Source organism: Emydura macquarii, unplaced genomic scaffold, assembly GCF_026122565.2.
Source record: "Emydura macquarii macquarii isolate MOO-44397 ecotype Brisbane River unplaced genomic scaffold, CSIRO-AGI_Emac_v2 contig_3316, whole genome shotgun sequence".
Taxonomy (NCBI): domain Eukaryota; kingdom Metazoa; phylum Chordata; order Testudines; family Chelidae; genus Emydura; species Emydura macquarii.
In genome coordinates, this window is record NW_027133453.1 from 24,396 (window position 1) to 37,233 (window position 12,838).

The 12,838-nt window shown below is 41.6% G+C and overlaps 1 protein-coding gene across 1 annotated transcript; it reads right to left on the reverse strand.

Annotated features, from left to right (window-relative positions):
• Positions 1–3,501: 3,501 nt before the first annotated feature.
• Positions 3,502–4,437, reverse strand: LOC137143315 (olfactory receptor 8U3-like). Its single transcript, XM_067533054.1, has one exon. The coding sequence runs from the start codon at positions 4,435–4,437 to the stop codon at positions 3,502–3,504; it is 936 nt and encodes a 311-aa protein (XP_067389155.1).
• Between the last annotated feature and the right edge of the window lie 8,401 nt (positions 4,438–12,838).

Here is a 12,838-nt window from a genome sequence, read left to right on the forward strand (position 1 = left end):
TACCCTTCTGCTGGTTGAGTTCTAAGCTGCTCCCTCTAAGCTCTGCTGATGACCCTCAGCCCCCTATTATCCCAGCCCTGGGCTCCCCCCCCACAGAGATGCAGAAGTTCTCTTTGAACTTAGATCCACTGGGTTTTCCAAGTATTTCCCATTATTATTATTAAAGTCCCTCCATAGTGTATCTTCTTCCCATTATGCTGCTATCTATCTATCTATCTATCTATCTAATCTATCTATCTATCTAATTTGTTTTAAACCACACCCGTCATCTGTCATAGCATCTGAGAAACCTGCTCATTTTTAAAATAGCTTAGATTTTAAGATTATCTTCCTCTCTCCATTTTAGAGCTATTGATTATGGTGATGAATGATGATGATGTTGTTCAATAGGATCATATACATACCTTTTGCACTGGATTCCACAGATGGTGAGAATCATGGAAGTCGGGACATTGTTTTTCATTATAAATACAGTTTTTATTCTCTTCCTTAATTTACTGAAATCAAAACAATCCATCCAAACTGCTTCCGATTTGCCACCATCTTCCTGGTAAGATGGAAGTCAGAATCAATGTAACATTCTCACTGTAATTACATCAGACATTTTTTGCCTACTGTAACTTGATATAATGAAATTAAATTAAGAAGGGGAAAATTTAGGTTGAATATCAGGAAAAACTGAAACATTTCATACTGATTTTGACCATTTAACATTTTTTGAAAATGTTCATATAAAAAACAAGGAATTTTGCTTAAAAAAGCTGTTTGAAATGAAATCTTACATTTCCAAAAATGTTGAAAGCAGACATTTTGACTATATCAAAATGTTTCAGTTTTTTCAGAACAGAATTTTGTTGACATTGACACTTTTTAAAAAATTTTAAATTTTGACCAAAAAATGGCATTCTTTGTTGAAAAAGATTCTTACCAGTGTACAGTGTAACCTTCTTTTCTTCTCTTTTCTTTTCTTACGTTCTGTTTTCAGCCAGAAACCTTATTGGTGTAATTATGGCTGCTGTTTCTACTTGCTATGAGATGATGTAGAAACATTCCCAGGCAAGGTGGCCTATTTGCAAACTGGGAAATGGGCAGGCTAGTGACCACCCACTGCTTAAGGCCCTTCCCCCAGCCCAAGGGGAGGAGCCACTGGACCCAGAATGCAACTGAACGCTTGGGACAACAAATGAAAAACCAGGAAGGGGTGTGGAGGTCACAGGTGTAAACGAAGGAAACCAGAAGGGGACACTGAGCAGAGAGCCCCAGACAGTGTCCACTGCTCCTGGAAGGTGTCAAGGGAGCCAGTGAACGCTGCCCAGAAGAACTCTGCCCGGATACGAGAGTGCACAAGGGAATGGAAGTAGGCCCCACAGTCACAGAGTGGCCCCCCTGCCAACCTCCTCTTCCTGGTCTTGTAGATAGCCAATTTGGCCAGGGCCAGGAGGAGGTTGACGAGAAGGTCCCGCGACTTTGTGGGGCCATGGATGGGATGCCCAGGCAAGGTAGCAGTATAGAGGCTTGAGTGACTGCAAACAAGTAGTTGCTATTTCAGCATGCTAGCGGGAGTGTAGGAAGTTGGTAACCATGGAAGCTGGTATGGAAGGTTTCATAAAGACCTTCCTGAATATGTACACACCCTTAGTTAGAAGCTGGAAGCGCCTGACCAATCAGTGGTGAGTTCTATCAATAGGACAAAACTGGCAGCCAGCTTGAGCACCAGTCAGAAGCCACCCAGCCCGGCAGGCAGAAGATAGTGCTGTCAGGGGTAACCCAGGCTGAATCTGTGGGTTGAATCTCAATACAGTTTCCTGTGATTTTACAGAAATCAATAGGATGGAGACAGGGAAAACATTATAAAGGAGAAACAGACTGGAGGCCAAATGTCTTTGTGAGTTGTATTACATCACTGAACCAAAGACACTGTGTGAGCCTAATAGCTACAGTCATTGTCAGCTTTTCTTAAAGTTGTGAATGTGCTCAATATTGTGGATGCTGAAACAATTGGTTATGTGATCCAACTAAATGTTTTATCTAATTGCCATTATAAAACCCAGGGTGACCTTACATGAAAGCACAGGCTCACTGATTGTCAGAAGTCCCAATCCTTGTATTTTCTTTGTCAGATTTAAATATATATTTTAGGGTTTGTGAGACATTTTTAGGGCCTTGTGAGATATTTTTCATTTTAAAGGAAAATAACAAATCTCTATATAGTGATGTTAGATTAGGAAGGGTTCATTGTAACTGCTGAACTATAACGGTTTATCTTTGGAGTGTTATTCAGTAAAAAGAAATGTGAAACTGCTCATTGAGTGTGTATGTAACTTTCGACTGGTATGGGATTCCTAGAAGAAGAAGAAAAAGAAGAAGAAGAAAGAAAGAATCTTTTTATAATTTCCATTTTTAGTATTTAGAGGACTCTTTTAGAAAATCCAGCTGTAGTCTCTTACCAGGATATGAAATTGTGGTCTGTGCAAATACTTTGTCATTTAGAGGAATTTTGTAGTACAGAATTGGTAAGTAAATTGACTTAATCCCCTCAATATAGACTGTACCAGCACTAGTACATATCATGTAGGCTTTGTGAGGGTCCAATCTCTACCATGTGTCACTATTGCCAACACATTTTTTTTCCATCTTAAAGTGAGGATTTATTCATAATAAGATTTAATTCTTAAAAAAATATTCTCGCTTAACTACATGATTCCACAATATCCAGCAGCAGTGAGTCCCACAGTTAATTGCCATATGCCCCTATGCCACCTTATATCTTCAAAGTCTAGTCATGAGTAGAGCTGGTTGGGAATTTTCCATCAAAACAGATTTTGATATTGTAAACATTTTTTGATTTTCTATCAACCTGAATCAAAACATTTTGGTTTTTTGAACTCAACAAAATATTTTGTTTCAAGTAAATTTGACACTAAATTGCATCTAGTTAGGGTGCCATGAAGCCTCATGGGAGTTATAGTCTTTACTGAATTCTCTCCTATGGGCCTGACTCCCTTGCTTGGACTACATATCTCATGATGCACCATGGTCTCCCCGCTGAAGGGATGGAAACTCTGATTTTGACCCAGCTGTACTCATGAAATAATTAATTAGTCTTTATAACATTTCTGTCCTTTGGTATCTAGCTATTTATATCCACATTTTACAAATGGGGTGACAAAGGCAGAAAGATGAAGCAGCAAAATGCAGCCAGTGATTCAAATTTAGGACATCCATTTCTGTATTTATTTCTTTAGGACATATGTGTGCTTTATATATCAAGTACATGAGGGTGCCTTGAAATAAACTTGCAGATATGCTTGGATCCATCTTAATGTTCAAGGTGAAAAAGTGAATCCAATTCCTTTAATTTGTTTCCATTAAATTTCTGATTAAGATGGATTTTCATACCAGAAAATACCCAGTTACATGAAGTAAACAGAGAAAAAAATAAACTTAGCCCAAGGCTTTTTCTTTATTATCTCACCAACAATTTTGCTGCACTGACACCCATCAAGAAACTTTTACCTGGCCTAATAACCTTTTCAAGGCATCCTTCACCTCCTTGTTCCTCAAGCTGTAGATCAGGGGGTTCAGCATGGGGATAACCGCAGTGTAGAACACGGAGATCACTTTGTCCCGATCCAAGGAGTAGCTGGAAATTGGCCTGACATACATAAAGACTGTAGTGCCATAGAATATCATGACGGCCGTCAGGTGGGAGGCACAGGTGGAGAAGGCTTTGCGTCTGCCCCCTGTGGAGCGGATCCTCAGAATGGTGGAGATGATATAGATATAGGAGATCAGAATCTCCAACGAGGTGAAGATGCCGTGAAATGTACCAAAAGTGTAAAGCACTATTTCATTGCTGTAGGTATCAGAGCAAGACAGCTGTATCAGTGGGGGAATATCACAGAAGTAATGATTGATGACATTGGAGCTGCAGAAGGACAGTCGAAAGGTGGAGATAGTTTGTGCCAGTGCATGGACAAAGCCAATGAGATATGAGCCAGCCACCAGTCGGGCACAGACTCTGTGGGACATGATGACCCTATAGAGCAGTGGCTTACAGATGGCCACATAACGGTCATAGGCCATCACGGCCAACAGGAGGCATTCAACACTCGCAGTGAGCACAAAACAGAACAACTGTGTGATGCACCCACCAGATGAAATGGTTCTCTTCTCAGTTAGGAAATTCACCAGCATCTTGGGGGTGATGGTTGAGGAGTAGCAGAAATCCACAAAGTTCAAATTACTGAGGAAATAGTACATAGGGGTGTGGAGCCGTGGGGTAACCCTGATCAACACCATCATCCCGAGGTTCCCCACCAGGGTGATCAGATACATCACTAAGAAGAGCAGAAAGCAGATGGCCTTCATCTCTGGACTTTCTGTTAGTCCTGAGAGGACAAACTCAGTAACCAAGGTATGATTTCCCTCAGACATTTTGTCAGTACACAGATGTTATCTGCTGATTGACTCTACCTGGTTGACTGAAGGGAGAACTGTTGGACTCAGATTCATTTCTGTTCTGGATAGCCAAGGTACTTATATGTCCCTCATTACTGTAGCATTTAACTACCTCAAAATATTTAATGAATTTGTCCTCATAGCAACCCTATAAGGCAGGGCAGATGGGAAACTGAGGCACAGAGTGGCTAAATGACTTGTCCAAGGACACACATAGAAACTGTGGCAGAGTTGGGACTTGCTTCCTGGTCCCTTAAGGCTCAAGTTAGTATGTGAAACACTGGACCATCCTTACTCTTACCCTGACCAACTGAGCAATTCAGCCTGGCTGGGAAAGACTCATTAGGCAGCATACCTACAGTTCACTGAGCATCCCTGCCTCTCCTCCCCAGTGCAACTGCTGTTAGATGTGTCCAGCTGTGAGCAATGTGATCCAAATGTTCATCAAGGCCAATGGCCATCTTCTTCCTGAAACATATAATCTCAGCATTAACTCAAGGACCTTTGGGGTTTTCACCTTCCTCTGCAGCATGAGGCATGGATTGTCTGCTGGGATCCCTGGGGCATGGCTCATCTAATCACTTCCCTGCCATTGCTTTGAGCAGGGGGTTGGACTAGATGACCTCTGAGGTCCCTTCCAACTCTAATATTCTATGATTCTTTGGCATTGGTGGCACCTTGGTCTCTCCTGTTCTCTGTCTGTGGCACCACTTTAGTCTCCTAAGGACTGAAATGTTTTAATCTAATTCAAGTCTTTGGGCTTAATATAGGGATATTTGGGTAAAATTTAAAGGCCTGTGATGGACTGATGGTCAGACTGTAAATGGTTCCTTCTGACTTTAAAGTCAATGGAACGATGAACCTCAGGCATCACTTCAAGCGATTCAGAACTCCAATAGGAGAAAGCAAGTGGCTCCTTTGCTATTATAACATGGTGGTGGGAGGTTAATCTGTTGGCCAAACCAGCAGTAGAACTAACCCCCAGCAGGGGATGAGGCATGCAAACTCCTTCTTATTGGCCTGATCCAAAGGCTGTTGAAGTCCAGGGGTGACTTTCCATTGATTTCACTGTACATTGGATCGGGACGTTGGTCATTTTTTGCTGAGAAATTAAATGGATCATGAAACATCCTTGTGTTGGTGGTAGCAAATGTCTTCATGATTCTGACGGGGTAAGACTTATGAGTGAAGTAGAAATCACTGAAATTAACAGTTCCAGAGGGATAGCTGTGTTAGTCTGTATACAGCAAAAACAACGAGAGTTCTGTGGCACTTTAAAGACTAACAAATTTAAGTTTAGCAGCTTATGCCTGCTAAAATGAAATTTGTTAGTCTTTAAAGTGCCACAGAACTCTCGTTGTTTTTGCTGAAATTAAGGAAATCTGCACCCTCCGGGGTATTCGAAGCCAAACAAGGAAAATAGTTGTTAGGTCCTTGTGTCTGCAACCATTTCTACTTCCTCCCGCTAGGCAAATTTGAAACAGAGAAAAGCATTAAATGAAACATATAAGTCACCTGTGGAAGTCACTGCCACACAAGGGAAATACTTTAGTAATTCATGATTAGCAATTACAAGCTTTACCAGTCCCAGTTTTGCAGGGCATAATGTGACCACGCTCTAGTGTCCACCATGGGGCTAAATTTTGCAACCCAAATGCTGATGAGCACTTGAATTCATCTAAGTGGCTCCACTAAGTCAATGAGACAGGATCCGTATGAGCAAGTGCTCACCCCTGTATGAACTGGACTATAATACCTACCATTTCACATTTAAAACTATTCTGGAGATGTTACAGGGTGTTCTTCAGTTGCATTTTCTACTATTGGAGAAGAAAATCTTATCAGATGCATCATTGTTCTGATGCCTAGTTCTTGCTTTTCTCCCCTTTTCACATCTACCTTTTGTCACATCTCTCCTTCAAGATTTCTGATACATATCAAGCTACTCTCTTCTCTTTCCCTCTCCAGCTTTCCTAGAATCTCAGAAATTGGACCTACGGAATTAAGGCACTTTGGGTCAGATTTTCAAGGGCATTAGGTGCTGGAAGATGCAGATAGGCACCAACTAGTATTTTTAAAAATGCCTAAGCAGCTCAGGCACTTAACTTCAATTGATTTCAAAGGGTGCAACTTCAGCCACTTAAATATTTTAAAAAGGGGGAAAAGGAGGGGCCAGGGAATTATAGACTGTTCAGCCTGTCCTCCATAGCTGGAAAGCTACTAGAGCAATGTATAACACATTCAACTTGAGAATACCTGGAGGATGAAGGGATAATCACCAGCACTCAGTATGGATTTACTAAGAACACATCATGCCAAACCAGCTTCATCTCCAATCAACAAAACATTTCCCATTTCATTAGTTGTGAGTTAACCTGGTTAATTAAACAAACTGTCTTTAATGAACTTACCATTAACAGCATACCATCTAGTCAGCAGGCTGAAAATTACTTGCTTTTTCTAAATTGTTCAGATAAATTACTGAGACTCTTCGCCAAGAATCCAGACTCTTTAAGTGATGTTGCTACCGGACAGAGAATCACACCCAGCTGCAAAGGTTGAAATCATTCAACATGGTTCTATATTAAGCCAAAGTGCAAGACGTCATCACCACAACCTCTTGTTGTCAAGGATTCTTGCTTAGATGATACAGGAAATGTATGCAAAAACAGAAACTTTGGGACCTTGAACTCCTCATAGATTCTTCCCTGCTGAAAAGTCCTACAGAACTGAGTGATTAGTCTTGGGGACAGCCGTTTCATTGCAATCCCTTTGTACTGCTCTCAGGTCAAACATCCGCCAGCTTTCCTCATTGCCGATTCTTCAGTGCAGAGGTTCTTAAACATCTTCATAGTGGGGAGTCAGTCTTAATTAATTTTCTCATGGGCAATTCCCTTCCCATCGAATAACATCCCTGCAGTGGCTAAAGCAATTTCATTGTTGTTTACAGCTGCTCGGGGTCCCAGGTGAAGTATACCATTGGTTTCAGCTCACTGCCTATGGATATGTCTACACTGCACACTAAATCCAGGTCTGGGGGACACAGACTTGTGGACTTGGTGTTTTCAAGCCTGTTCTTGAGCATCCACCCTGCATTGTAAACCTGGGTTTACAATTGCTGGACTTAGGTCTCACATCCACACTGCACTATGCACACCTTTTGACTCAAGTCTGTGGCTTGAGCAGTGACTGTGCTACAAGACGACAGGGCTTGGACCCAAGTTGCAGTGGGAATAGGTCTCTGACCCACCCCCCAGTAGGGACCTGGGCCCTTAGTGCTTGCTGACCCAATTTGTGTGTGAAAAGAAAGGGGGCTTGGGCTCAAACCTAAGTCAGAGCTTGGGCTCAGTGTGCAGTGTAGACAGACACTATGAGGCAGGGCCCAACATCATTGAATGATGTGGTTGTCCTACATTGCCCTGGAAGGAAAAATGATGTTTTAAGTAAAAACACGGGTGCTCCTTATTATAGTGCATCTTCCTAATCAGCCAATCCAGTCAGTCAAAACACAGACACCAAACAACTAAAATAATAAAACAAAAATAAAAAACCCAAATCCCAATGTTTGTAAACACCTCATATGGTCCCTTTTTAGATCCCACAGTCCCATATCATCCTCTGTCTCGAATGCAGGCCCCAACCCTCCTTATTCCAGCTTATTGCCTCCTATTCTCCTTGTGCCTCATGCCAGCCTGCCAAAGCTGAAATCTGCATAGTCTGTAGTAATAGAATTATAGGGCTGTATCACATGGCAAGGAACCAGGTCAAAGAGCAAAGGTCCTGTTTATGCAACCCCCCGCTTCCTGAACAGAGAGGGGAGATTTCAATGAGAATTTGGTGCCTTTAAGGATCAGTGGGGCTACTGGTGGACTAAAGTGTTACCTAGTGGGTGTGAAAGTCTCCGAATCTTCTTCCTCAATTATTTCATTGGCAATTTTGCCCGGGCAAGGAGTAAGTTTTAAGAAAATTGTGAATTGTCCCTCAATGCTGCTGGCTATAAGGAAACTGAAATCTTCTGGCAAAAATCGGAGGCTGGTGTTGGCTGAAGCTAAAACATGTAAGACATTAGAAACAATAAGAAAAGCAATCTATATGGAGAGGGCTTAATTTTGCACTCGGATGGGTGTAAATCAGGAATAACTCCACAGTAATCCATGGAGTTATTACGCCGGTAGCAGACTGATGTAAATAAGAGGTGACTCAGGCTTGGAATCCCGTAGAAGTTTTCAAAATGTCTTCTCTTCTGGGCCATGCCACTGTTACTTTGCGAGCTGATAGGCTGAACTTTGTCAAGGACATAATCATAGTGTCCTGTTTCCAGCACCCATGAATACAAACCTGGACTCTATATCCAGACTGTCCCCATTAAACATAGCTCATGATACAGGAGATGGAGGGAGGAATTTCTTACAGAACCATCATGGTTTAGTACATTAATGGCTTTAAAGATAAGGCCCAGGCTTAGGATAAAGTTCAGGATCATGTCACCATTTGAGTGGGAACCTGGTGAGAATGGGTTGCAGTGAATGTCTATGGCTAAAGCTCTGGCTAAGGGTAGGAACCATGGATCTAATACCCAAATGTCTGGCAGTACTGAGTACCATGCTAATGTTCCCGAGGCTACAATCTGTGTTGGCCCCTTGTCCAACTAATCCTTTCACTTCTGTTGAAAGAGGAACAAGGCACATCCCCTTGTTCACACAGGGTTTGTGAAACACATTATATATAGCCAGTGGTTGTTGGTCCAGTCTCCCCTGGAACACTGAGGCTTGAGATAATCAGATCCACTCAGAGGCTCCATCCCATGCCGATGCTTTGGAAGATCTCATGCATTTGGGTCCAGTTGCTGGTATCTCCCAAATTCCAGATTCAGGTATGGTCCTTTGAGATACAGGATATCCTAGGGACGTGCTTGACTTGTAGAAAATTCTTCCATGATTCCATTCCCGTCTTTGCCAAACCTGGGATCCAGCCACAAATGACCTAATAGCTAAGGAAAGCAGGAAAGACAACTTTTCTCTAGCATCTTTTCTTCTATTTTTGTGGTGGGCGTGTGTGTATGTGGTGTGTGGGTGGTATACTGAAAACTGTGGTAAGATGTGATCTATCACTTTAAATTCTCAGATGTTTTTCTGGCCTTCCTTGTAGGATCAGGAGCTCTGTAGGAAAGCCTGAGACTTGGACCCACCAGCAGTCAGCCTGCACTATAGGTAGACAGCCTAGATTAAGGTGGGGGTGTGTTGTACCTCTCTGTTTTGGTTTCTTGTGTGTTATTCTGAATTCTAAGAAGATAGTGTGTCATGTTACCTTGCAACCTTCCAGCAAGAGTATTTTATGCTTTTATCTATCTCCTTTGTTTGTGCACCATGAAACATAACAGTTTCAAGATGAAGGACTTGGTGAGGAATTCCAGGAAGATTACATGAATTTTTGTTGGTTTGCCTCCACTCTGGACAATTTTCTCTAATGTAGATCTCACCATATCTGGGTCAGCATGCCTGGGACAGTTGCTAACACTGCTTTCCCATTCCATGTCTCCATAGAATATTTTCATACATCACATACCTGACAGCTTTGGCTCTTAGACAAATATAATTTGTGGCAGCTCTTGGGAGCATTGCTCATGCAGAAGTTGAAGCTATTTCCTGGTTATATCTCTAAATGGCGCCACCTCCTTCCTCAGGGCCAGTCTGGTTTCCTTTCTTATTCTTTTTCTACCTAAGAGTTGCTGAAGCATGGTCATGGGGTGGGAAGCGTGGAAGACGGCATGAACCCATATTTGAGCCTCGGTCTAAGATATTCTGGAAAATGCAGTTTAGCAGTTGGGTGACTTTTGCATTTAATATATATGTGTTTTATGAATGAAGATAGTGCTTTTAATTTTGTAAGCAAGGGATTGTGGGTAGTCTCCTCCTCAGACATGTAGTAGTACTCAGGCACTTTTGTAGAGAATAAGGAGACATGCAGGTTACGAGATTTTACACACATCAATGAAGTAATTCATGGAGAACTCCTTGCACTGGGGTTGGGACCAATTTTTTGCATTGTTTTGTTTTTCTTTTTTAATCCAGAGGAGGGGTTATGATTTGCCATATTTCTCCTTTTAAACTGTTTTAAAGGAAAGATGCTTTTTATAGGAACCCTCCCTGACTCTTCAATAAAACATATCAACTTCTCACCAGAACCCTTCTTTGCTGTCACCTGTCTGTTGGAAGCTTTCACTGCCGCATGTAATGACACATCACAGTGAGTATGGACGCAGCCTGCCTTTCACTGCAGTGTGTAGCTACATGGACCCTTCACACCATTGCAAGTGTAGACATGGTCACAGAATGATCTCCCCTTCAGACAAAAGTGAGACACCATTTTTAAGAGGGTGTCTGGCCTGATAATAAAACTAGGTACAGGAAAGCGTTTCAGGTAATTTCAAACCAAAAAATTTGAATTTCAGATATGTTGAAATTTTTCATTTTGATCAGAAATATTGAAACAAAATGTTCTGAAATTTTCAGTTTGAATGTTTTTGGCATTTTTATTCCATAGAAATTTTTAAAACAAACTTGTCATCCTGCTTTGGGCTAAATATTGAAATTGTAGAATTTCCTCATGGAAGGAAATTCTCAATTTTTCTCAGATCTGTTTGAATCACCTCTAACATACTCTGCTTTAACGCTGATACTAAGCCATTGACTGCAACAGAATCACTCCTGATTTACACCAGTCTATGTGAGAGGAGAATGAAGCCTGCTTGACATTCTATGACCTGGTTTATGCAGGAGTGGTCAGGCTTGAGGATCCCCGCTGGCCTTAAAATCTGTAAATCCCTCCATTGCAGTGAAGGTTTCTATGTCACTGTGACCCCTCCCATGCCCAGGGCAGCCACCTGAAAATGCCAAGGTCAGGGCAGGCTGTAAAAGGAGAGCAGATTCTCCCAACACTGGTGGGTGGCACTGAAGCCAGACATTCCAACCAGCCACAAACTGCACTTCTGAATCCCCACAGAAGCCAGTACACAAATACTCACAGCCCCCTTTACTGCATTTCAGCTTCTGGCTCCCAAATCAGCACTGGGTCCAGTAAAGAGACCAGTTATTTAAACTCTATGTTCTTTACTAAAACGGTTCCCTCTGACCCCAAAGGGTCAGCCACAGTCCCAGTTCAATATAAGTTTGGATCTTACCTAAAATACCATGCTGCCAGCCAATCCTTTAGTAACTTAACTAAAGGTTTATTGTAAAAAGAAAGAAATAAACCATAAGAGAAATGTTAAAGGGTCAAAGCAAATCAGATACATACAAATGACTCAAAGTCCATATACATCAGGTTTCTAGGAGAATCATGGAGTTGCAGGCTTGTACAGTTCCTCTGGTATACATCCAGTATCTGGATGGGTCTAAGTCCTTCGGTTCAGTTGCAAAGTGAATAGATCCAGAGGTAGGTGTGTGTCTGCAGCTGGATAGGAACAAAGACAAAATGGTTTCTGTGGTTTGATCTTATATACCCTCTGTCCCTGGCCATGCAGCCTGTGGAAACTTACAGGATCTGAAATGGAGTCTAGAGTCACATGGGCCAATGCTGGTAACTCTTCAGGTATGCCTTTAGTTTCTTCCTGGGCCCTTTGCTTCTGTAAAGGTTTTGATGGGCCATTAAGCAGGCTAGTGTCCTGCCGCCTCTCTGTCTGGGGTGTATCCCAGCCAGCACAATTTGAAATACAGGTACATCAAATATGCCCATAACTTCCATTACAGATATAACACATGAACATAAGTATTGTCATCTGACAGTATTTATACCCTGGGATTTAATGTAGCAATAACAATGCAACAGGATCAAACACAATAATAGCAATATATGTTTATGGGAAGGGAGATCAGCGACAGCTGATCTCAGGGTTTGCTGTCTCGTTATTAAACTAATGGCGTGTGTAGCTACATATTGTGTTCTTTTTATAAAAGTACATTAAATAGCACTTTTTATAAAAAGCACTTTTTATAAAAGCACATTTACTCTATGTCATCCTGCCGTATGACTTGGCTGATACCGGAATTTAAAATAAAAATATTTATTCTCTCATGCTTACAAAATGATCATTCATATGTACTTCTAATATTATCTGTCTGCCTGTCTGTCTGTCTATCTGTCTACAGTCTCATACAGGTTTCATCGCCGTAAAAGTCGAGAACCTTACAGACTGTTAAGGTGAGCAAATGTGGGTCTCTAAAACTATTTTAAGGTCAGTGATTTCATTCCTAGCTTTAAGTGATCATTTCTATGAGATGTGGCTATTATGTACAATGCCGATGTAAAGAGCACTTGAAAGAGCAGCCAGCTCAGCCACATTCCTCTAAATAATAAAGAGAAGAGATGAATATGTTTG